The sequence below is a fragment of the Onychostoma macrolepis genome, chromosome 24 (genome assembly GCF_012432095.1).
Source record: "Onychostoma macrolepis isolate SWU-2019 chromosome 24, ASM1243209v1, whole genome shotgun sequence".
Lineage (NCBI taxonomy): Eukaryota > Metazoa > Chordata > Actinopteri > Cypriniformes > Cyprinidae > Onychostoma > Onychostoma macrolepis.
In genome coordinates, this window is record NC_081178.1 from 5,971,783 (window position 1) to 5,999,753 (window position 27,971).

The 27,971-nt window shown below is 34.4% G+C and overlaps 1 protein-coding gene across 5 annotated transcripts in view; it reads left to right on the top strand.

Annotated features, from left to right (window-relative positions):
• LOC131533180 (RNA-binding Raly-like protein) overlaps positions 1-27,971 on the top strand; it is a 141,317-nt gene that overhangs the window by 64,410 nt on the left and 48,936 nt on the right. For all 5 annotated transcript variants that reach the window (XM_058765332.1, XM_058765331.1, XM_058765329.1 and 2 more), the window contains one exon: positions 6,595-6,857. In XM_058765332.1, the coding sequence (XP_058621315.1) occupies positions 6,602-6,857 (256 nt within the window). In that variant the 5' untranslated portion in view covers positions 6,595-6,601. Of the gene's footprint in view, positions 1-6,594; positions 6,858-27,971 lie in introns of those variants that run through there.

Consider the following 27,971-nt stretch of genomic DNA (forward strand, 5'->3'; position numbering starts at 1 on the left):
TATTAATTATTTAAAATATTTAAAATATTATTTTAAATTGTAATACAAAAAAGTAATTTAATAACCAAAAATAATAATAATAATAATAATAATAATAATAATAATAATAATGATCCAACCACACACCATCTGCAAAAACTTATTTATTATTAAAAGTGTATTTATTTGTTCATTTAATTATTAACATCGTGAATTTTTTTTACTGTATGAAAAAGAGCATCTTTGACAAAATGTTGTGATGTATTTTTCAGCGTGTGCTGCATGAAGCTTAAAATATTCAAGAGAGTTTCAATAAATAACACCACAAGTTCATTTATTCAACTAATACCTGAAACCAACAGCACCTTGATGGTAAAATCCATGCACTAAATATGTTGAATTTCAATAGCCACAGCAAAGCGTCACATCAGCACAGATGGTGACCGGCTCCACTGGATTGCGGGTGGTTAGTGAATAAAGTAATTCACCCTTTAGCCTCCATTCGTTTTTTGCAGATGTGTGATCAGATTCGCCATGAAACGAGAATAACGTGCGGACAATTGAGAATCCCACAACCAGCTGCCGTAAAACACGGGCCAGCCAGAGATCAGCTGGCAGATGCTGGACCATCTTCAACAAACGCTCCGCACAAGAGATTTATCTGATAAGAGGGGCAATTTAACACATCTTTGCTGATTTGTGCATGTTCTCGCCTCCCTGTCCAGTATCATCAATACGGGTGCCAGTGCAGTGGCTCTAAATAACAGGCTGCTGATTTGCCGGCCGGAGGAAGAGGAGGAGGGAGAGGAGGCCTCTGTCCTTCTGAAAGATCGAGGTGGTGTAAAAGCGCTAACCTCACGGCACTGTAATTGGGCCTGGACATCAGTCACAGGAATGTTCTTAAGGGGACAGGCGGTACAGAGGTTGTATATTTGCTATTGTTTATTACAGCGCTTGTTCTCTGTCAAAATGCTTTTTCGGATTCAGGCGCAATTTATCGTCCATGAAAACCCCAAGAGCTGCATATCCAAAGGAGAATGTTATTGCTCAAAGGTTTCACAGCACAGGAGACCTTAAGGAATAGTTCAAGCAAAAATGAAAATCCTGTCATAATTTCTTCGCCCTCATGTCCTTCCAAACCTGTATGACTCTGTCCTTCATGGAGCACCAAAGTAAATATATAGCTTAATTCTCCACACAACGAAAATAAATGGGAACTTGGCAAGCTTCAAAGTAAGCACCATGAAAGTACCATAAAAGTGTCCCAACTGACTCGTGCACTATATTCCAAGTTTTCTGAAGCTGTGCAATAGCTTTGAGTGAGGAAAAGCTGAAAATTTTATAGTTATTTTCTGAAAATCATCCCCTCATCTGTAGCTCATCAAATCTGATTTGTTGAGATTTTTTCCTGGATTTGACATAATGATAGAAACTAAATTTGATTCCATAAAACAAAAAGTAATTTTATATATATATATATATATATATATATATATATATATATATATATATATATATATATATATATATATATATATATATATATATATATATATATATATATATATATAAAATCCAACCATGCACCATCTGCACTGACTCCAAGATTTATTTATTTACTTCCTCATTTGATCATATTATTATTATTATTATTATTAATAATTGAAATAAAAAATATTTAATAAACTATTATTATTGTTGTTATTATTATTATAATCTTCATCATCATAATCATAAAATTATATTATTTATTGTTTTATATATTTAAAATATTATTTTTAATTGTAATAAAAAACAACGTAATTTAATAAACCAAGAAAAAAAAAAAACTTCAACCACACACCATCTGCAGAGACATAAAATGTTATTTAGTGTATTTATTTTTTAACACATGATCAACATGCATTTATTTTTACTCTATATAAAAGAGATTTGTCGAGGTTTTGCTCCAAGTTTTGATGAGACAATTATTGACATTTAAGGCTAATAAATAAGGCTATGAAATTAATGTGGATCTGCTCTTTACTTTTTTTTTTTCTCTGAAAGAAGTTAATATATTCTATTCAATTATATATTCTATTCAATTTAAAATAGATTTGAAATAATTGCCTTTTTTTTGTAGTTCCTCTTTTTAAATTGATGTTGTTTGTTGTGTTTTTGTTGTTGTTGTTTTCTGTTCATCAAGGAATCCTGAAAAAATGTCTTTGTCACAGTTTCCACAAAAATATTAAGCAGCACAACTGTTTTCAGTATGGATAATAATCAGAAATGTTTCTTTAGCAGCAAATCAGCATATTATAATGATTTCTGAAGGATCATGTGACACTTAAGACTGGAGTATGCTAAAAATTCAGCTTTGCATCACAGGAATAAATTCCATTTTAAACTACTTTTAAATAGAAAACAGTTATTTCAAATTGTAATAATATTTCACAATATTAGGTTACTGTTTTACAAATCTTTTTGGTGTCTGCAAATATTTGAGACATTGTTGAGATCTGTTCTGAAACTCACATGTGGTCTTTTTCTCAGGATAAATATTAGAAAGAAGAGCAAAACCCACACGGGGTCACGATTCATTGACCTGAAGGTTAAGCTCTAAGTCTGAGACCCTACAGTTGAGTTATGTTATACTTAAAAGTCCACTTAATATAATTTCTGTGTAGGAGAAGCAACATAGATTTCAAAGAATAATTATATTTTTCTTTTTGTGGGCAGGAGTGAAAGAGATGAAGTTGAAGAGAGTGCTATAAAAAGAGGAATGTATAAGCAGTGCAGGTCTGTTCACCGAAATGATCCCTGTCCAGCATGAAGGAGTTTTCTGCTGTTTTTATGGCATGATCCCGTGGCCACATTGTGGCTTGGGAAATTACAAGAGGGCATATTTCACTATTCCAATTTCTGTCTCCATGAATGACTGCACACACGAGAGCGCGAGTGTGTCTGCGAGCGTGTCGGCGCGTGTTTGAATGTGTGAGCCTTCAGCCAGCACTGTTCCCAGAATGCAGGTAACCTTGGCAACTAATCCTATTTACAGAGTATTGGATCCATTATTCAAGCATTTGGTCCCCAAGATAAATAAATCTAATCTTCATTTCTCAGTGACATTAGAGAGCTTTAAATTCTAACTGGCGTTTGAAGACGTCGACACAAAATACTAGTGTCGTTTGGTGATCAGATACAAACCTCGATGTGACACCATTTTTGTGAGTTTTCCTGTTTCACACCGAACACGAAAGCAGAGCAGCAGCGTAAGCTGAACTTGATTTCTGGGTTACTGCATTCAGTATTTCCTTTAATAAGTGTTATTCATTAAAATAATGGTTATCAGGAATGTGCTATTCAGCGTTATGTCTTGAAATCAATTTTGCATAAGGAAGTAGATCATATTTACATGAATTGTAACTCAGACCACAAACTTTACCAAAGAAAATAATTGTGAATACAAAATGTGCATATTCTTGCCTACCTCACAACTCTCATTTTCTTATTTATTAAAATAATTTTCAGTAATTAAAATAAAGCTGAAATAAAATAAAACAAATATTAGATGAAAAATCTCAACTTAAATTAAAATCAGAAATGTTGCTTTGGCAACTAACTGAAATAAGTTTAAGTATTAAAATTACTAAAACTAATACTAAAATAAAATAAAAAAATTAAGACTAGAAATATTAAAAAACCAAAAACTAATAAACATGATAAAAAACATATTTACTAAAATTAAAATACTACAAAAAAAGCAAATTTAAAATATAGATAAATCTTATAATCATATAAATTATACTAAAATAACACTGAAGCTCAAAAGAAGAATTGCGAGATGTAAACTCACAATTGCGAGTTATAAATTCAGAATTGCATGATAGAAGTCAGAATTCACAATTCTCAGAAAAATTCGGAATTGCAAGATACACATTTGCAATTGTAAGACAATTGCGAGTTTATATCTTGCAATTCTGACTTCATAACTCAGTTGCGAGTTTATTTTAAACAATTCTGAGAAAAATTCTCAATTGCGAATTTATATTACGCAATTCTGAGACTAAAGTCAGAATTTGCAATTTTGCAATTGCGAAAAAAAGAATTGTGAAATAAAAAGTTGCAATTACCTTTTTATTGTTTATTCAGTGGCAGAAACGGGCTGCCATAAGCATCTACTGTTTATTGCAAAAGATTGCGATGATAAATAGTTTTATAGTGCAAAAACAGACAATTTGCATCGACCTGAAGTCATTCATTTTCGCTGCTAAAATTTATGCACAAACACTTTTCCTTGCATAATGTTTATTTCTATGATTTTTTGCCAACAATATCAGATTTCCGAAAGCTATGGTATATGGAAATAACATTATGGCACCCATAAATAGTCATGCCTACTAGTGACCTGTCGACCTCCAGCGATTAAAATCACTGTCAGTGTGAACGACCCATCAGCGGCGAAACTCAACTCCCCTGCAACTCAACAAATACCAAGTATATATTTGGGCAACTGGACGTGTCGTATTCGGTCAGCATGTTTGATTCAGACACACTGTCTCACTAGTGTCTCCGTGGAGCTGCGTGTTCATTCTTGCTGTCTTGTGAGAGTAGGTCGTTGACAGCGTGAGAGACAGAACATAATGCATCTCTGTCTCAGACAATAGCAGTCACTGTCTCTGAATGTGTGTGTGCGGGAAGGGGAGTTGGATGACACCCAATGGGAGGATCTCGCTGCTGTTCTGTTCTCTGATGTGAAGACTGACTGACTGTGTGTTCACTGAGTAATACGAAGACTGCATAAACCCGAGGCCTTCATTTACTCTCTCTCAGCTGCGCACCGCTCGCTTTCTCGCTTTCACATCAGCGTGCTCACAGAGATTGCTCATATTCTCGCACATTTATAGACACAAACACAAATAAACACATGCATCTCTCACGTACACACACCAGCGCTCACTCGTATTCTCACATATTCAGTGTGCTTGGCGGTGTGGATGTTAAAAACACTGGTGCTGTCGCTGGCACAATCTTTTCAAAGAATCAGTAGGAACAAGTCTGTAGGCTATATATCCTAAAACAGCATTCAATTATTGTTATCGCTCCAATAGCTGTTCTTTTATCATGATAAGGAAACAATACACTGTCTTATCCTAAAATCTTTATGATGGTAAAATATGAAGGTTGAGTCAGGGACATAGAATACACTGCAAGTGCTTTTAGTGAGTTGCACCCTCAGGCCATCCACGAAATGAGTTTGTTTCTTCATCAGAACAGATTTGGAGAAATTTAGCATTGCATCACTTGCTCACCAACGGATCCTCTGCAGTGAATGGGTGCCGTCAGAATGAGAGTCCAAACAGCTGATAAAAACATCACAATAATCCACAAGTAATCCACACGACTCCAGTCCATCAATTCTTGTCTTGTGAAATGAAAAGCTGCATGTTTGTAAGAAACAAATCTATCATTAAGACATTTTTAACTTTAAACTGTTGCTTCTGGTTAAAATACGAGTCCAAAATCCATAATAACGCTTCCTCCAGTGAAAAAGTCCACCCCCTGTTGTCCTCTCACATCAAAAACCAATGATGTATTTGTTTAAACACATTTGTTTTGTGTATCTTTCTCTCCTAATTCAGACGAGATGACTTTTCCACTGGAGAAATATTTTATTTGTACTTTTGTACAGTTTAGGATTGTTTATAGTATTTTTTTGTTCCAGGGCACCAACTTTTCTGTCATCTAGATACAGTATTTTCATTTTCCATCATACATGATCTCCAAACAACATCACTGAGCCATGTGGGAGATGTTCCTCGACGTCCTTTGTTAGCCTTGAACTTTCCTAAAAATAAGCCAAAATTTGCTGTCAGTACTTGATTTTGCACTATAATCTGGATGTTATTGGAACATGAAAGTGGTTTCTAGTGTATAACAGAGGAAGTTGGAGAGAAGTGGTTGAAAAATAGGAGTTGGCGACATACAGGATTAAGGATACAAAGACAAAAATGCCATAACATCACTGATAACTCATTCTCTGTAAGATCAGAACGTTTTATTATATATTATTAAAGGGATAGTTCACTCAGAAATGAAAATTGTCATCATTTACTCACCTTCATGTTGTTTCAAACATGCATGAATTTCTTTCTTCTGCTAAACACAAAAGAAGATATTTTGAAGAATATTGGTAACCCATCAGTTGACGGTAGCCAGTGATTTCCAATGTATTTTTTCTTCTTCTCCATACTATGGCAGTCAATGGCTACCAAACTGTTTGGTTATCAACATACTTCCAAATATTTCCTTTGTGCTCAACAGTGTTTGGAACAACTTAGTAAATGACGACAGAATCTTCATTTTTGGGCGAACAGTCCTTTTTAATATGGTAAATATAGATGTCATGGTACCCAAATCAGAGGAAAATGTCTTTCAAGCCTGACCCCAATGCTATGCTAAAATTGTTTGGTAGAAATATGGTTCCATTTCCAAGAGGGATGCTTCACAAACTATAAAAATCTATATTATTAAACATTTCAACATTTATACAGTGAAACGGCCTTTAAATGCTACACACACATTCCCTACATCAGGTGTGGTTGATGTCGTTCCCATCATGTCTCTGCTTTACAGGAGAAGAATGACTGGGAAGAGTCAGACCAGCAATGTCACTAACAAGAACGACCCGCGCTCCCTCAACTCACGGGTCTTTATCGGCAACCTCAACACTGCCATTGTGAAGAAGTCCGACATCGAGGTCATCTTCGCCAAGTACGGCAAGATCGTGGGCTGTTCGGTGCACAAGGGTTACGCTTTCGTCCAGTACATCAGTGAAAGGAACGCACGGGCGGCCGTGGCAGGCGAGAACGCCAGGATCATCGCAGGACAGCCGCTGGGTGAGTTCCTTTCTGCTTTACTGAAGCTGTGCTCGACAAAACCGCTCTTTTTGCTCGGCTCTGCCGGACTGACAGACGTTCACAGGGGCCCGCTTTGCCTGAGGCGGATCCAGAGTGCGTTTGATTTGGCTTTGTGATTCTTGGACATGCAAAGTGTTTTTCAGTGTTTTGACAGTCAGTGGGAGAGACGAGCACTGTGCTACATGTCATTGTGGTGGCGTAAATGTGACATTGCCTTTATTTTGGGTTTTACTGTAAAGATACTTGAGAAAATGGCAGTGGAACTAGAGACTTAAAGATGAAGTGTGTCATTTTTTTTTTTATGCTAAATTACGTATTCGTTCCCAGCTTAATGTGCAGACACAGCTATAAGTAAATCATTTGTAGCTTGATTTCCCTGGAAAGTGTAAACACTGTGGCCCTCAAAAATCATATTTGGTTAGTTGGTTGTTTGGCTGGTTGGTTATTTATTTGTTTGTTGTGAAAGACTAAAATAAAAAATAAATAAATGTATTTGATCTTGCTGTTTTGAAAAACCACATTTATTTATAAGGAAATGGCAAATGAAATTTAAAGACAAAGTGTGTAATTTTTTGATGCTAAAATACTTATTCTGTCCAAGTTTCATTTTTTTATTTTTTGATAGATTTGATTGATTGATTAAAGTGTGTTTGTGTGTGTGTGTGTGTGTGTGTGTGTGTGTACTGGTTTTTGTGGTTTACGGGGACAAAATTTGTATAATGACATGGGTATGACAGAGGTATTATAATTTGAAGGTGGTTTATGAGGACACTGCCTATGTCCCCGTAAATCAAAAGGCTTAAAAAACATACTAAATGGTGTTTTTAAAATCTAAAAATGCAGACAGTCTCCTGTAAGGGGTAGGTTTAGGTGTAGGGTTGGTGTAGGGCAATAGCACATACAGTTTGTACAGTATAAAAACCATTACGCCTATGGGGAGTCCCCGTAAACCACTAAAACAAACATGTGTTTGTGTGTGTGTACTTGTACAGCTATCTTTATGAGGGCCGGTTTGAATTTTAGACCATCGGAGTGAGGACAATCTTGTAAAGTGAGGACATTTTGGCCGGTCCTCACTTTCTGGGACCCATTTAAAGGCCTGTTTGAGGATCAAGACTTGGTTTTAGGGGTCAGGTTATAATTGGGTAAAGGGTAGGTTTAGGGTAAGGGTTTGGGCGAGGCACTTAGTTCTGAAGGTTAGGGTTAGGGTTAGGGTAAGGAGCTAGACACTGCATTGTGTCAATGTATGTCCTCACAAAGATAGCTATACAGAGTGTGTGTGTGTGTGTGTGTGTGTGTGTGTGTGTGTGTGTGTGTGTGTGTGTGTGTGTGTGAATGAATGAATAATTGTGAAAAAAAAAAATTAAACACATACCAAAAAAAAAAATCATTATTTGTGCCTTTTTGTTTGTTGGCACAGACATTACACTCTTCCCTTTTCATTGAATGCTTTAAAATGCCACCATTTTGTTATTTGTTTCTCAGAGTTTGATTTCTGAGCTTGTTTAAGCAGCATATCTAACTTCGATCTATTACAGCATGCGCAGCATTGTGTGTATGATCAATAACCAGTGGACTTTCATTGTCAAATGACTATAAAATTCTGCTATAACACTCACATATTTGTAACCTCCTGGGAGCAGCGCTATTAAAACAGGAGGCCTGACACATTACTTAAACTTCCCTCCATCCTCATTATACCATTGACCTGCTTTAAAAAACATGGTTTTATTTTCACAGTGGAAAATACTTTATACATAATGCAAAATATAGCCAGGGGACCCTCATTAGGAATGGCCACAGAGGACCTGCTGAGATAAAATTTAGCTGGAGGTCAAGCTGTAAACATGTGCACTGCTCCACAACTGGGGATTTATGTTAAATGAGGCTGTTTCATTAGATGTTAAAGTCAACATGAAATCAAAATTGAATGTTTGCTTTTTCAACACGTTACTGGTCGTTTTCATCTAAATTCAGTAACTTGGTTGACATCATCAATCCATCTCATTTTTCCATTCCCATTCCTCAACTGTCAGTCTTACAAGACTTTTCATTATCCAGTCAATTCCTGATGTCTATTTAAACGGAATATAAAATATTCTCACCATCGCCCAGATGTTTTACCTTTTAGCAGAAATAGCATGTTACTTTAGTTTTTTACAATATGAAGGTCATCACTATTGTACTTAATGCAAATTAGAAGTTAACAAACAGTGTCTACAGTAACTAAAAATGTTGGGATCAATAAAATGTTTTAAATGTTTTTGAATGAAATCTCTCATGCTCATCATGGCTGCGTATATTTTGTCAAAAAAACAAGAAAAATACAATAAAATAGTGGAATATTAATACAGTTTAAAACCGCTGTTTGCTATTTAAATATATTTTAAAATGTTATTTATTCCTGTGATGCAAAGCTGAATTTTCAGCATCATTATTCCAGTCACATGATCCTTCAGAAATCATTATATAGGCTGATTTGCTGCTCAAGAAACATTTCTTATTATTATCAATGTTGAAAACATTTTGCTGCTTCATATTTTTTGTGGAAACCATGAAATATGTTTTTAATTATTCTTTTTTTACATAACATTTAATTATGACCTATGATAAGGCAGAATTTATGCATTTTCAACATCAAGGCTTGTTGCCAGTTATATCATAAAGTATTATGCAAATTAGCATCAATGTGATCCGTCGACTACCAATAGGAGTGCAAACAGTGAAGCTCATGTGATCCGCCTCCTGATACAGTTGGATTTAATCCGTGCCAGTACAAACACAGGGACTACAGTCTCGTTTCTATGCAAGGTGTCTGGTGTTTTGAAAGGCTCTTTGCTGCGGTTCTTCTCGGGTCTATCTCGGTTGTGTCAGCGGCACACAGAGGCTGATGTACGATCCCAGTCTCTTTCCTAATCTTCTCGTAGTGCAGGCCCAGCATGTGGAGTAATGTAGAAATGCTGATATACTCCCCTGGCCGAACAACGAAGGCGAATTCCTTCATTACCGCAGGTTTGCTCTGCAGCCCCTACCCTCCAACCCCCCCAACCTGACCTGGTAATTCCCTAATGGAAACTAGTCGAACGCTGCAGATAGCATCACTCTGCTGGGCTGCGATAACACACGACTCACTCTCCTTTAGGAGGCACAACTACATCAGAGAGAGAGCCTTGCAGGATGTTACATATTAATGTTAGCCAGCACTTCGTACTGATAAGCAGCAAGGATATACACAGGTATAAACACACAGACATATTTCTGAACAGTGCACTGCATGGGCTTCGACAATCTTTGGCATTGTATGCAGGACAAAAACCTTTGGATTGTCTTTTTTTTTTTTTCTGAGAATCAGACAGTGACTGAAAAGATCTGCTTTGTTTCCTACAGTACTTAGAATTTCACTTCTTATTATCAATATTGATTTTTTTGGTTTATATTTTTCGAATTGTAGATACAAAAATTTTGACATGGAACCACATTTCTAGTTTCAACATTCTTTAGACATTCTTCTTTAAAAGAAAAAGAGTATCAGCTTTTTGCAAAGTAACCCACTAAAAATGTGTACAATTTAACAATTTATTTATGAAAAAGAACTATGTAGGACCTTAAAAACTAAGATACCAGAAGAGAAGTTTAAGAACCAAAATCTATCAAGTATCTTCAACACTTCTTGAGTTACAGCATGCAAACCTTGGGGGAAAAAATAAAAAAATATATTTTTCCAATTTTTGAACTGTCAAACCATTGGCACATGATTCAACTAAGATTGCTAAAAAAAAAACAAAAAAAAAAACAGATTGCACTAATAGACATACCAATCTCTGTGTAAAAGTAAAATAATTATGCTGTCATTTTTCATGTCATTTTTACTCTGTAATTTGGCTCCAAATCTCAAGTGAAAATTGTCATTTTAACTCCCTCTACCAAATAGTAGATTACTCTGTAAATATTCATCCATGACATGTAATATTTTGGCTTTCTTCACTTTTTATGTTTGACTTTTTTTTCCAGAAAAAAAATATTAACAAAATAAAAGAAAATCTAGCAGACGTTTCTAAAATTTGGTTGATTTGGCACAGAAAGGCCCATATATTTTAGAAGCTTTAAAATAAAAAAAATAAAAAAGACAGAAAAAGAAAAAACAATTGTAATAAATGAATAGTCCAATTACAAATAAACAATAATAAATAGTATGCATCTACTGTTATTATCATTATTATAAATAATATAAAAGTAATATGCTTTTGAAATGCATTATTAAATAATACAATTAAAAAGGTGTTACTTTATTAAACAAATAGTAGTACAACTGCAAATTGAATATTGTTTTGTTTTGTTTTGTTTAGTTTTGTATGACTTGAAATGTGCTAAATTGCTGGCTAAGCGTTTGGATGGATAAATGAATAAATAAAGTAAGCACATAAGTTTTTTCTTCTTCAAAACTTAGCCAGAAGTTTAGTTAATATCTTTATTTTCTCTTCAAGTAAATATGAGATGTACTTGCATGATTACAACATAGTTTGTCTTGGATGGTGCCAAGATGGCTGTGAAACGACTTTGAACTCATTGAGCAGGACATATGTGTGTGTGTGTGTGTGTGTGAAGGATACCGGATGAGAATGTGACGGACAGACAGACAGACAGAGCTCTGAAGGAAACAGAAAATGTTAGCTGCTGGCGTTCAGGCGTTTGTGTAGGTGAAACTCCATCTGTGCGTTAACGGCCCCAACAGTGAGAGGAATCTAAAATATTTTCATCATTTTAAAGGTCAAATAAAGGTCAGTATTGCTGAAAGCTATTTCTGCCATTATTATCAGATGATGTGCAAATCTCAACTCGGAGGGGAAAATAAATTCCTGATTGCCAATTAAATCCACACTCGCTCTCATCTTACTGAACTGACATCTTTTATTAGCGAGGCTGAGACCTGCGCCGACTTCCACTGAGGTGGCTGGGTGTGAGCCAGAGCTTTCCAACAATTTCCACAAAGCAATTGCTGTTTCTTGCTGTCAATGAATTGATCACAGTAATGGCACATTAGCAGAAAGGTGTGGATTAATCAGCAAGCCTGACTCATGTGAGCAATTTCAGTTTGTTGTAATCTCAAAGGTAGAGTACAATGGGATACAGACCTCCCTTGCTCTTTTTTCTTGCTCTAATGTATACCAATCGGAAAAAATATATGTATGTATATATATATATATATATATATATACATATTTATGTGTGTGTGTGTGTGTGTGTGTATATAGTTCAATTTATTTTGTTTGTGTGTATATACTTCAATTCTTAAACACTGTAAAAAAAAAAAAAATTGAGCCAACTTAAAATTTTAAGGCAACCAGCTTCAGCAGATTTTTGAGTTTCCTCAACTTGTCGTTTTAAGTTTATACAACAAAAATGTGAGAATCTCCCACAAAAATAAGTTGAGCAAACTCAAAAATCTGCTGAAGCTGATTGCCATAAAATTTTAAGTTGGCTCAACTTTTTTTTGTTTTTTTGTTTTGAAGGCAAGTTATTTAATTTCAATTAAATTTTGCAACATTTTATTTATTTGGACTTTGGTTTTTGTCATATAGAGAGAAACTTAATTTGCTTAAAAAAAATTTAAAAATGTAAATATAAGTCAATGAGGGGGAATATTTACTTCACCATATGCAAATATTTTTGATTAAACATGTTTTTGAGTAACATTCTACCAAGTATTTATTCAAAATAACAAAGGGTGATCAATTTAATATTCATATTGTTATTAAAATTTATGAATGTGATCATTTTAAGCAATGTAATTTATTGTGACCTCAGCCACGAGGCCACTCACTCCATGTAAAATAACAAGATAACAAACTGAATACTATTTAAAAGCATAGTATATTTGGGGGTATTTGGGGTATATTTGTAGCAATAGCCAAAAATACGTTGTATGGGTCAAAATTATACATTTTTCTTTTATGCCAAAAATCATTAGGATATTAAGTAAAGATCATGTTCCATGAAGATATTTAGTGAATTTCCTGCTGTAAATGTATCAAAACTTAATTTTTGATCAGTAATATGCATTGCTAAGAACTTCATTTAGGCAACTTTAAAGGCGATTTTCTCACTAGATTGTTTTGCAACCTCAGATTCCAGATTTTCAAATAGTTGTATCTCGGCCAAATATTGTCAGATTTACTCAGCTTTCATGTGATATAGAAATCTCAATTTCATAAAATTATGACTGGTTTTGTGGTCCAGGGTCACATATCATTCTGTTTGTGTTTAAATGTAAAACTTGTTTTTCATTAGAAATAAAATAAAAATGTAAAAAGTGTAGAGTTGAGTTCTCCACTAAAATCAGCCTCACCACAGGAGTGTTGACTTTCTAAATGGACTGCGTCAGGCATGTGCTGCTGAGCAGAATCTAGGTGGAGAATGCTAGAGAGACATTTCATGGCCTGCCAGGCTTCATCTGTTGTTTATGTATGTGGGATATTCCATGAGAAAGAGAAACTACGCAGGGATCCACATTCACGTCCTGAGAGTAATCTTGTTCATTCCTCCTTTTTTCCCTGGGAGATAAAAGTTCATGTTCCACATCCTGATTAATTATACATGGAAGTTTATAAGATGGCTTTTGAAATTAATTTCTTGTTCTCTCTGAAGTCATGACAGAATTCTCCATTGAGACCTAACCTGTATACATGTAGGGAGACCGGGGGAAGTTGTCACATATGCCCCATTTAAGTAAGGTTAGATTTTAATGGAAAAGTTTTTATTAATATCAGGTATTAATATTTATTAATCAGAGTGAAGCAAGTTTTCACATTCACACACACACACACACACACACATATATATATACTGTATATACAGTATATATAATATACAGGTGCATCTCAATAAATTAGAATGTCGTGGAAAAGTTCATTTATTTCAGTAATTCAATTCAAATTGTGAAACTTGTGTATTAAATAAATTCAATGCACACAGACTGAAGTAGTTTAAGTCTTTGGTTCTTTTAATTGTGATGATTTTGGCTCACATTTAACAAAAATCCACCAATTCACTATCTCAACAAATTAGAATACTTCATAAGACCAATAAAAAAACATTTTTAGTGAACTGTTGGCCTTCTGGAAAGTATGTTCATTTACTCTATATGTACTCAATACTTGGTAGGGGCTCCTTTTGCTTTAATTACTGCCTCAATTCGGCGTGGCATGGAGGTGATCAGTTTGTGGCACTGCTGAGGTGGTATGGAAGCCCAGGTTACTTTGACAGTGGCCTTCAGCTCATCTGCATTTGTTTGTCTCTTGTTTCTCATTTTCCTCTTGACAATAGATTCTCTATGGGGTTCAGGTCTGGTGAGTTTGCTGGCCAGTCAAGCACACCAACACCATGGTCATTTAACCAACTTTTGGCAGAGTGGGCAGGTGCCAAATCCTGCTGGAAAAAGAAATCAGCATCTTCAAAAAGCTGGTCAGCAGAAGGAAGCATGAAGTGCTCCAAAATTTCTTGGTAAACGGGTGCAGTGACTTTGGTTTTCAAAAAACACAATGGACCAACACCAGCAGATGACATTGCACCCCAAATCATCACAGACTGTGGAAACTTAACACTGGACTTCAAGCAACTTGGGCTATGAGCTTCTCCACTCTTCCTCCAGACTCTAGGACCTTGGTTTCCAAATGAAAAGCAAAACTTGCTCTCATCTGAAAAGAGGACTTTGGACCACTGAGCAACAGTCCAGTTCTTCTTCTCCTTAGCCCAGGTAAGACGCTTCTGACGTTGTCTGTGGTTCAGGAGAGGACAACTTTAGCCAAATTCCTTGACACGTCTGGCTCTTGATGCCTTGACCCCAGCCTCAGTCCATTCCTTGTGAAGTTCACCCAAATTCTTGAATCGATTTTGCTTGACAATCCTCATAAGGCTGCGGTTCTCTTGGTTGGTTGTGCATCTTTTCCTTGCACACTTTTTCCTTCCACTCAACTTTCTGTTAACATGCTTGGATACAGCACTCTGTGAACAGCCAGCTTCTTTGGCAATGAATGTTTGTGGCTTACCCTCCTTGTGAAGGGTGTCAATGATTGTCTTCTGGACAACTGTCAGATCAGCAGTCTTCCCCATGATTGTGTAGCCTAGTGAACCAAACTGAGAGACCATTTTGAAGGCTCAGGAAACCTTTGCAGGTGTTTTGAGCTGATTAGCTGATTGGCATGTCACCATATTCTAATTTGTTGAGAGTGAATTGGTGGGGTTTTGTTAAATATGAGCCAAAATCATTACAATTAAAAGAACCAAAGACTTAAACTACTTCAGTCTGTGTGCATTGAATTTATTTAATACACAAGTTTCACAATTTGAGTTGAATTACAGAAATAAATTAACTTTTCCAAGACATTCTAATTCATTGAGATGCACCTGTAATTATTTTAGTTTTATATAATTATTTTATAATTTAAAAATATACTTTTATTATGGTCAAAACAATTAATTGTTTTGGTATTTAATAGTTGTTTTATGTCAAAAATACTGTTTAACTTACTCCATAGACTGTAATGTGACAGCATGCCTCGCTAAAGATATTTCTCTCTGTCTCTCTGTCTCTCTCGCTCTCTCTTAAGACAATCACTGTTATTTTAGTATTATTGAGATGCTTATAGTTTTTATTAATATACAATTTTATTAATATTTTATTTTTATATTTTTGTAATATTTTGAATTAGTTTTTATTTTTCTACTTTCATTGTATTTTCAGTTAAAGTTTTTTACATCTAGCTGAATTTTTTATTTCAAAAGTTTTTAAATTATTGTTTTTCTATTTCAGTTAATGTTTAATTTATTTCAAGTAACAATTTTTTATTTTTTATTTTTAATGCTTTTAGTCAACTATAATAACTCTGCAGTCAATAAAAATCCAAAAAATTATTTTAAGGTATATGCTTAAATTGACTTGTATCAAATTCATTGATTTCATTAAAATTTTCCTAGGACAATACACTGTTTTAATATAGCTCCATAGGAGTTTTATTGAATTCTGTTCCTGTTCACTAAGTTGGCATATCTCTAGAGAACTATAAAAAAAAAAAAAAAAATGGCACAGACACTGGAGCCTAAAAACAACAGTTGCGTGCAGGGAGTATTTACCGCTGGAAGGCAAATCTCATTATGATCAGACATTTTCAGAGGTGCAGGTACATCACAGGCTTTGTTATTCAGCCTCATTCTGTAAGGAAGATTTCCTGCTGTCTCATTCCAGGTAAAGCTGTTTTTATGCTGTTACTACTGCAATAAAAAATTATAGGAATCATCCATCTAGCAAGCAAATTTCCACATGCTTAAGGGTCTCAAAATTGAGCACAATGAATGAACAGAGACAAATCTGTGTCTGCATTTGCCATGGCAACCGCAGAGAAGTATAATTACCCCCTTTCTTACCTGGTGCCTTCCCACAATGCTCTGTTTTAAAGGGCAATAGCAGGTCAGTACAGATCTAGAAATGACAGAATAGCTCACTTGCCAGTTTTACTGCACTTAAAAGTAAATCCAGGAAAAGCAAAGTGGATTTTAATGACAAAACAAAACAAGTCCACAATGAATTCCTGGTTGAGAGATATGTATGTAAATTGCATTGTTGGGTTTTAGTGAAATATGCTGTCATAATTTTAGGTTTTCAGAAAAGCTGTCCAAGAAAATAATAAAATAAAGTAAAATCAAATACAAAAATGTACACACACACACACACACACACATATACAATATAAATCATTGTTATATATTGATCACAGTCAGTGACTATAACTTTTTGAGGAGCTGCAAAACTTCCAAAAATAATAAAATAATATAATTATTATTATATCTTGAAAAATAAATATAAAATAAAGTATAAATAAAATGAAATAAAAAATGTACACATACATACATACTGAGGCTGTTGTTTACTTCTTATATCCAACAAAGGGTTTCAATGTACTGGATTTGTCTATGAAAACATTGAGCATCCTGAGTTGTGGCAATCTCAGACCAAATATTTCAAGGGTCAGACTGGGCCAGAAAACCATACAGCATTTTTGTTTTATTACAAGAACTAAATATATATATCTCTTGTCCTTTTTTTCCAAGAGCTTTCCCCTCTGGCCATTTAGAGCCAGCCGTGGAACATAAGTATTGATTCTGTTTCTAATACTCAGCCTTTACACGAGACACTAATCCCTGCTTAATAACAGAAACCGAGCAAAGGTTATTTCTTTGAGGAAAATGTTGAGCTTGATCTTGTTGCAGAAATGTTGTGACAGTATCAGAGCATATATTAGAAAACCGATAGTTTAGGCTCTAAATTCAGATCGGATGCGTCATGTTCAAAGTCGCCATAAAATCGTTATTCACTAAATAAAAGATGCGTAACAATAGTTTCAAATCTGACAGGAAAAGTTTGCATGCATCCATATTAATTATCGTCTGATGTCATCTCATTAAAAGTGCGTGCATACACCAATCACAGAACGTGTCAAATTTGTGGTAAAAGGGTTCTTTTTAATAAATTAGTAAAAAAAAAATAATAATAATAATAATAGATTCACAGCATGAATCAGCAGTTTGAATCAGACACATTCAGTCAGTGATTCGTTCAGAGCCATTACTATGTTCAACTGATTCTCTCGCTGTCACGTACGTCGGAGCCAGGGAAACGAGGAGGCAAGGGACTTCAAAACATTGACTTTATTAAGCAAAATTTAGGGAACGCTTGAGACACAGAAAGACATGCACAGAATGACGATTACCAAAATGACAATTATGACCGGACACAGAGGCAGGGAAGCAGAGGACTTCTGAACACTGGGGAAAACTAGATAATGACACAAGGCTGGGGACTAATAAACTAATGAGGAGAACTAGACAGGAACAGGAAACAGACCAAATATGAGCACGAGAGGAGGGGAAACACAAGACACAGAAAGACAGGACTGACACTCGCTGAACTTTTATGTGCTGGTTCTTTTTAAGTCAGTCAGAAAGATTCACGAAATGGCATGAATTATCCAAATGTACATACTTTACGAGGTGGCTAATTTGTATGAATTTGTACGACCTCACTCGTACGATTTTATACGATTTCTGTGAGCGTGGGGTTAGGTGTGGTCCTTTGTACGAATTTGCCAACCTTGTAAAATACGTACGATTTTTCACAAATCATATGAATTCGTACGAGTGAGGTCATTCGAATTTGTATGAGTTAGCCACCTTGTCAAATATGGCAAGCCGTTTTAACTTTTATTCATTCTCAGGATATGACTTCTTGATATCAACAATTACATTTTCACTAGTTAAAATGTTCATTCTTGATATCAGGAATTAGATTTCCACTAATAACAATGGTTATTTTTGATATCAGCAATTACATTTCCACTAGTAACAATGTTAATTCTTGATATCAACAATTACATTTTCACTAGTTAAAATGTTCATTCTTGATATCAGGAATTAGATTTCCACTAATAACAATGGTTATTTTTGATATCAGCAATTACATTTCCACTAGTAACAATGTTAATTCTTGATATCAACAATTACATTTTCACTAGTTAAAATGCTAATTGTTGATATCAAGAATTAAATTGTTGATATCAAGAATTAAATTGTTGATATCTGTAATTGTATTTTCACTAGTTAAATGTCACCATAGGCTGCCATTCAAAATCAATTGTTGATATCAAGAATTAATTTCTTACTAGTAACAATTTCATTCTTGATATCAGAAATACAATTCTTACTAGTAAAAATGTTGATATCAACAATTTAATTATTGATATCAACAATTTAATTGTTGATATCAAGAATTAATTTCTGATATCAACAATTTAATTCTTGATATCAAGAATTAAATTGTTGATATCAAGAATTAAATTGTTGATATCAAAATTACCCTCCCAATTCTTGATATCAAGAATTAAATTGTTGATATCAGAAATTAAATTGTTGATATCAAGAATTAAATTGTTGATATCAAGAATTAAATTGTTGATATCAAGAATTAAATTGTTGATATCAAGAATGTAATTGTTGATATCAAGAATTAAATTGTTGATATCAAGAATTAAATTGTTGATATCAAGAATAGACATTTTTACTAGTAAGAATTGTATTTCTGATATCAAGAATTAAATTGTTACTAGTAAGAAATTAATTCTTGATATCAACAATTGATTTTGAATGGCAGCCTATGGTGACATTTAACTAGTGAAAATACAATTACAGATATCAACAATTTAATTCTTGATATCAACAATTAGCATTTTAACTAGTGAAAATGTAATTGTTGATATCAAGAATTAACATTGTTACTAGTGGAAATGCAATTGCTGATATCAAAAATAGCCATTGTTACTAGTGGAAATCTAATTCTGATATCAAGAATGAACATTTTAACTAGTGAAAATTGAATTGTTGATATCAAGAAGTCATATCCTGAGAATTTGTATGAGTTAGCCACCTTGTCAAATACATACGAATTTCTGTGAGATCAGGTTGGAATAAGCGATTTGAATCAGACGCATTCAGTCAGCGAATCGTTCAAAGCTGTTACTGTGTTCACAACTGACTCACTGAACCGCAAGTCATTTTTCTGTTATGTCTGATAATTAACTGGGAACCGTTACTGTGATGTACATTTTATGTTTACTATGGAGGTTTGTTTCCACCATGAGATAAAGAAATAAAAAAAGGTAATTGCAACTTTTTATCTCACATTTCTGACTTTTTTCTTGCAATTCTGAGTTTATTTCTCTCAATTTTGGCTTTTTTATTTACATTTTAGAATTGCAAGATATAAACTCAAAACTCCAAGATATAAACACTGAATTGGAAGATATAAATGCAGAATTGTTAGATATATAAAGTTGCAATTGCTGGAAAAACTGAATTGTGAAATAAAAAGCTGGTTGCTATATGACAATTGACGATGCATATATTAATTAATAATGTTATTCTAAAATTATGCAAATATATTTCTTAATACATATTTATAATAATGAGTATTTTATTTAATCAAAAATTCATTCATTCATTTATAACATGCAGAAATATTATTTTAAGGGTAATATTTTTGTCACAATTGTAATCAGGTTCACATGATCATAAAATGGCGAGAACCATCTAACCAATTTAATCAGAACCATATTTGAGATCTGTGACAGAGGGGGATATTTTCAGAGAATAATGAATTATTATATTTCAGCCTGTCATGCAAAGTTGTTGTATGACTTCAGAAGACTTGGAATATTAAAGCAAAGTCTTTTCCCCCTCAAATTCATTAGAGTTTAATATCCCCTCTAGTGAAAGATGTACTGCAGATATGTACTTTATTCATGAGATGATCTGATGTGAAGGCTTTGAATGAATTATAGGGCTGAAGTTCTGCTGGTGTGTGTGTCCGTAGCATGTGTTTGCCCTGGGTGAAGAGCTGCTCTCTCCTCAGGCGCATGGAGGTTGTTCTGTCGGTGTGCTACTTCCGCTTGTTCTCTCCATATTGACTGCAGGATCCTTCAGTTCGGTCTTTGTGTTTGTGAATGTGCTGAAGTGAACCGCAGAGCAGATCTCTGTGTGTCACACAGTGCCGTGTCCATTCACACATATGTTTGGTTCACATGTGCCAGTAGATGCCTCCCGGCCCCTGGCTCCATTTGAACCATATGTGTCTTACAAAAATACATCCTTAAAAGAATATGCATTTGTTATTTGCTTTTGTCATTGAAATAATTACAACATTTAAAACAACTTCCTCTAAACACCAAACAAATTGAATTTCAATTAATTCACTAAAACCTATGACCTCTAGAAACCTGCACCATGAAACCTGTTCTTTTCATTTTACTTAAATGCATTAGAAGTCATTACGCTAGATTAACCATATGGACATTTGGGCACATGCCCAGGTGCACTACATCCGAGGACCACCATGCAGGGTCGTATAAATGTTTTCATAGCAGGAAATGTGGTCCTGTGGCCAAAGACACCCCATTAAATCTAATAAAATGAGAAAATTGTGTTTCAAGTTTCTCTTGCAGTCAAATTGTCAGTGTCTTGGAAATATCACACACTGTTTCTTAAAAGTAACAGTTTGGGGTTTGGTAAGATTTTTAAATGTTTATGAAAGAAGTATCTTATACTCACCAAAGCTGCATATATTTGATAAAAAAAATTACAAAAAATTGTGAAATATTATCACAATTTAAAATAACTGTTTTCTATTTGAATATACTGTAAAATGTAATTTATTCCTGTGATGCAAAGCTGAATTTTCAGTATCATTACTCCAGTCTTCAGTGTCACGTGATCTTTCAGAAATCTTTTTGTTATGAACATTATGTTGAAAACAGTTGTGCTGCTTAATATTTTAGTGGAAACCTTGATACATTATTTTCAAGATACATTATTTGATGAATAGAAAGTTTATACAGTTTATTTGTAATAGAAATCTTTTGCAACATTATGTCTTTAATGTCACTTTTGATCAACTAAATGCATCCTTGCTGACTGAAAGTATTAATTTCATTTAATAATAATAGTGTTTTAGTGTTGCCTAGCCTATAACAACATGTGTATAGTGCCATATTAATGTATTTGTATGCTTAGTTATGAGGTTAACAGTGCATTATTGTTGTGCAGAGTCATATACTTCACACTGCATCTTAATATTACTTAATACATGAAAATAACCATTTTACTGAACTTTGGGAATAGGGTTAAAGGGATAGTTCACCCATGAACTTATTTCCTCACCTTCATTTTGAAGAATATTGGTAGCCAAACAGTTGACGGTAGCCATTGACTTCCATAGTATTTTATGGAAGTCAATGGCTACCGTCAACTGCTGGTTTCAATGTTCTTCAAAATATATTATCTTCTCTTTTGTTCAACAGAAGAAAGAAACTCATACGAGTTTGGAACAGCATGCGTAATAATTACAAAAATTGTGAAATATTATCACAATTTAAAATAACTGTTTTCTATTTGAATATACTGTAAAATGTAATTTATTCCTGTGATGCAAAGCTGAATTTTCAGTATCATTACTCCAGTCTTCAGTGTCACGTGATCTTTCAGAAATCTTTTGTTATGAACATTATGTTGAAAACAGTTGTGCTGCTTAATATTTTAGTGGAAACCTTGATACATTATTTTCAAGATACATTATTTGATGAATAGAAAGTTTATACAGTTTATTTGTAATAGAAATCTTTTGCAACATTATGTCTTTAATGTCACTTTTGATCAACTAAATGCATCCTTGCTGACTGAAAGTATTAATTTCATTTAATAATAATAGTGTTTTAGTGTTGCCTAGCCTATAACAACATGTGTATAGTGCCATATTAATGTATTTGTATGCTTAGTTATGAGGTTAACAGTGCATTATTGTTGTGCAGAGTCATATACTTCACACTGCATCTTAATATTACTTAATACATGAAAATAACCATTTTACTGAACTTTGGGAATAGGGTTAAAGGGATAGTTCACCCATGAACTTATTTCCTCACCTTCATTTTGAAGAATATTGGTAACCAAACAGTTGACGGTAGCCATTGACTTCCATAGTATTTTATGGAAGTCAATGGCTACCGTCAACTGCTGGTTTCCAATGTTCTTCAAAATATATTATCTTCTCTTTTGTTCAACAGAAGAAAGAAACTCATACGAGTTTGGAACAGCATGCGTAATAATGACAGAATTTTTTGGTGAATTTCAACATTGTATTATGTTAATTGCACATTTTCTTTTTTCCCACAAAATTTACATTTATGCATTTGGCATACACTTTTATCCGTGCAGCGACATTGCATTCAATAAACGCATTTAACATTTTTGATCAGTTCTTGCGTTCCTTGATCTTCCTTGATCTTGTTGCTGCAAGCACTATACACTACTGTTTGATCAGCAGGAAAGCTCCAAATTACAGCAAAGCTGAAATGTAGTTTCAGATCAAACAATAACTGCTGGAATCCTGCTAAGAAAAGTCTAAACTCGAGAATAATAAGTTCTTTGAAGAACTTTAAAAGGTTCTCTTATGACAACAGGCTGTAAAACCCTTTTTGTTCCTAAATTAAACCTAGGGTTTTGGTCGTGTTGATAAAGAACATACAGACAAGCATGCGGTTCCTGGCTCTAGTTTCTGAAGACCTCATTCTGTGCTGAAGATGATGAGCTGTGGTGATGGATGAGGTGCCTCAGGGCAGCAGAAATTCTTGATCGGTACCGCGAGCCAGAGCGTGTGTTCCCTGGATGCAGTGTTGAGGACGCTGTACTGCTTAGTTGACTACAAAGAATCTCACGCCTGCAGCTACAGTCATACTTGGGTTGCTAATGACATCTCCAGAGAGATGCACCTGTAGGAGACAGTTAGCAGGACCTCGGGATAGAAGACGTCTGCTTACAAATGTCTACAGCACGTGCACCCGTGAGTTAAAGCCCATCTTACATGCTCAAGGTTTCAGCAGGCCCAGACTAATCATAGTTCATGGTTTTTGATGTGCTGGAAATTGAGATGCTGCACATACGAATTCATACACATGCATCAAATGTTTTTCTTTGTGCAATTACACAGTACAACTGTTTTCAACTGGAAATAATAATAAGAAATATTTCTGGAGCTGCAAATCAGCATATTAGAAGGATTTCTGAAGGATCATGTGGCATATTCAAATAGAAAATAATGATTGTAATTGTAATAATACTTCACAATATGTATTTTTGTATCAAATAAATGCAACCTTGGTGAGCATGAGAGTTCAGAACCAAACTACATCCTTTAATGCATTTGTTTTAGCAGATCATGTTTGTAACTGTAGATGACATATGCTTGGACAATCCATCATTGGTTGAATTTACAGTACAGGTTCATCGCTAAGACACTAGCTCAGTTGAACTTCAAGGTTAAAAGAGGCGGATCGGTTCTCCAGACACCACTGAGTGCATGAGTCAGATGAAAAAATCTATGTTAACGGCATTACAGTGAGAGAAATCCAGCACTCAGTCATCGTTCGTGACGTTGAGATACACAGGAATGGCCTGAAAACGCACTAAAAATAATCACCATGGCAAGAGAGCAACTATAAAGGCCAGACACATGGAGCCAGGAGAGGTCAATATCTGTCTTGAATCTTTTTATTTCTACTTTAATCTTGCATTTTATCTGCATCCCTTCTCCTTTGTATAAAGGTTCTCGACCTATTTTGGTCTGCGACGCTTTTTAAGTGCCAAAAATTCTTGCAATCCACACCTCTAGCCTGATTCTGACTGGATGAGACTTGTTCAAGGCCATTTAAAGTAATACTGTGAGTAATTAATTCTATAAATAATATTGCATAATTACACAAGGGTTGCCAGGTCTGTGTAACAAAAATAGGCCCAGTTGGTTCTCAAAACTATTCCAGTGAAAAATGGCTATCAAAATCACCCTAAAATCACTTTCCAGGGGGTCCTATCTTAGTTGAAATCATGTCCCGGGGTGCAGCAGCAGGGGTTTTCGCTTCTACCCGCGGACTAAAAAAAACGCAGACTTGGCAACACTGAAAAAATAAAGGTTCTTTATTGGCATCAATGGTTCTGTGAAGAACCTTTAGCATCCATGGAACCTTTCCATCACACAAAAGAATCTTTATAGTAGAGAAAGGTTCTTTAGACAAACTAAGAAAAGAAATGGTACTTTTAAGAACTTTTCACTTAAAGGTTCTCTTGGGAACCAAAAATGGATCTTTTCTGGCATCGCTGCAAAAACATCCTTTGGGAAACTTTATTTTTATGAGTGTAACTATATATTTCTTGTCGGATGAATCGTTTATTCCAATTTATTATTATCAATAATATAATAAATAAAAGCCAAATATTACAGTCAAAGAAACGTCCGTAAAAAATAGGACCCAATATATTGTGTTACTATAAGAATACATTTTGTTTATGGGTGTTTTAATTGTATTTTGAATTGTGTTTAAAGTTAAAGTAAATGTCTGTAAACTCAACGGATAATATCCTGGAAAAAAATTGCAAGTATCTTTTGTTTTGTTTTTTATGGATTTTCCAAAAAAGGCTTTTAAAGAGATTCAAAGCCTTCATTTCATATATACACTACAAAAACAATCAGTTGTGTGTCTAATTGCAAAACTATTGTGTTCACTACATAATAGATTAATATGAATGTATTGCAAATATGTTATCCTATATTATTGCTCTTGAATCTTGTTGTGTTTCTAAAAGGACAATGAAGTCATAAACACTGTCTTCATGTACAGAATTGTTCTCTCGTTTTCTAGGGAAGTCTGTGTATGAGAAGGAATGAGAGACAGAAAGAGGACAAAATATGTGTAATCATTTATTGGCACATGTAGAGCAGATCTCATGCTCCAGCTGACATCATTGTGTGCTATCTGAAGTCTATCTGCAGCGGGAGACACTTAGCTCCGACAGACATCTATCTGTCTTCACCACTCATTGACCTTGTGAGCAATCGCAATGCATCCTGAATGATTGAGTGCGTCTGCGTGTGTGTGTGTTTGTTTGTGCGCTCATTATAAGCAGAACGAGGTGACTGCTGAACAAACAGCATCCACACATCTGACATCCCGTTGGCCGTGATTTGTGGACCGCTGGCTTACGCTGCAGTGTGCTATCAGACGGTCACGGCATCATACATAATCGAGAGGGAAATGGGGTAGATATCACCTCTGTTTGTGGTCTTGCTGAAATCTGAGTGTGATTGTGTTGTTCCAGCTTTGATTACACAAGGTCACTCAGACCTGCTTCACAAACATTAAATTACAACAGGGATGAAAATGTAATTGAAATCCAGCTCCGCTCTTGTTCAAGGATTGGTATCTCATTCATATGCAGGATATTAATCCCTAATGCACTCTCTCACGTTGTTGTGCAGGTTGTATAAGCTATGCATACATACACATACATGCATAAAATTGAATTTGTCAGGATGGTAAACATGCAAGGTTTCTATTATTATTTAGGTGAATCTGTCACAAACTCACAAAACACATCCGTATTTTACCCCCAAAATATTTATTTTTATTTTTAGATATTCTACCATTTAAAATATTTTGAAAGAAGTCTCTTATGCTCACACAGGATGCATTTATTTACATTTATGCATTTAGCAGACGCTTTTATCCAAGGCGACTTACATTGCATTCAAGTTACAGTTTTACATTTTATCAGCTCTTGCTTTCCCTGGGAATCGTACCCTTGACCTTAGCGTTGCTAGCGCCATGCTCTACTGTTTGAGCTACAGGAAATATAATATTTTATATTTAATAAAAAAATACAGTAATAAAAACAGTAATAGTGTGACATATTATTATAAATTAAAATAACTCTTTTCTGTTTTAATATATTTTAAAATGTAATTTATTTCCATGATGGAAACTGAATTTTCAGCATAATTACTCCAGTCTTCAGTGTCCAGTGTCACATCATTCTTCAGAAATCATTCTGAGATGATGCTCAAGAAACATTTCTTAATATTATCAATGTTGAAAATATCTGTGCTGCTTCATATTTTGTGGAAACCATGAGATATTTTTTCAGTCTTTGATGAATAAAAAAACAGCATTTAATTATTTATTTATTCATTCATTCATTTATTTAGAATGTAATTCATTTGTGTTTTTGTTTGCTTGCTATTTGCATAAATACAAGAAATTGCATTATATTTAAGACCATGTAACATTATTTTCATGACAGTAAACCACATTTTGTTAAATAAATTCAAAATCGAGTCATTTGGTCAAAACATTGGCACTGGTTTTCTATCCAATAGGAACACACAGTCAATCATAGTGCATAGACTGTCAAAATGATAACAATTACAGTTTTTCTCGATTGGTAACACACTATAACTGATTCATTTGGCCCATTTTTCCAAACCATCCATACAGTTCTCAAAACAAAGACATGTTTCTCAAAACTTTTAACGCATTTCACCTGTTTGCATACACGTTCCAATTTGCTCAGTGTTTTCTGCAAAACTCTACACAAAAATGTTTAAAAAAAATGTAACCATGTTCTCATTTAGAAAACTCAAACACACAATATAATTAACTCAAGCATCAAAAAATGAACACAAACAGCACATGTTTATCCATGTGTGAACATTCAGTAGCAAAACTGATGACACACAGGTCAGAATCTCAGGATGATATGAACAAGAGCACAGGTGATTATGTGTTTTGGAAAATGAATACTGGTAGTGGGAGACAAAGAGGAATAGGAGGAGAAAAGAAAAAATTATGGGGACGAGGTCAAAGGTCAATTGTTCCTGATGAAATACAAAGCACTATAGTTGACCATGTTCTTCTGCATGCACTGACCGTGAGGGAAGATGGCCTACAGGCTCATCTACAAGGTTTCAATACTACTGACACATACAATATAATTACAGTACATAGCAGCAGTACTTCAGATGAGAGAACTTTCATTATTCTATGTACAGTAAATAATGTAGCACATGTTGTACACCCTCAAACTCATTACTGTTGAAATGATTTGTAGCCAAGTAGTCCTTACATCTACTCTATTTTTGCAGAACTGAGAGACGACTGTCCAGGAAAGGCAGAGAAGTCTTTTTTTCAGAAGACTAAGAAACTGCTATAACAAATAAGGATACTACCAATACTGTAATGCAATTTGGCTGAGGATGCTGAATGAATGAATGAATGAATGAATGAATGAATGAATGAATGAATGAATTTATTTATTTATTTATTTATTTATTTATTTATTTATTCATTCACAGTAACTGACAGTATAGTTCAGTGTGTGTTTACTGTATATTCAGTTGTTTGGTCTTTGAACTTTTCTCTTCTAGTGCTTTTCATCTACTGTAAGATATCTTTACAGTCGTGTAATGAAAGTAAACTTTTCTTAAAGTTTATTGCTGAATTTTACTGTATCTGCACCCCTTTATTTATGCTGTATACTGTAACAGACATTGACTAGCAAAAGGATTCCTATTTCCCAAAAGAAGGTTTTTGTAACAGTGTTTTGAATTTATCTCACTAGTGTTCTCTAGACAGTAACGTAGTCTGAGTATTTGACAGGTTTGTGTAT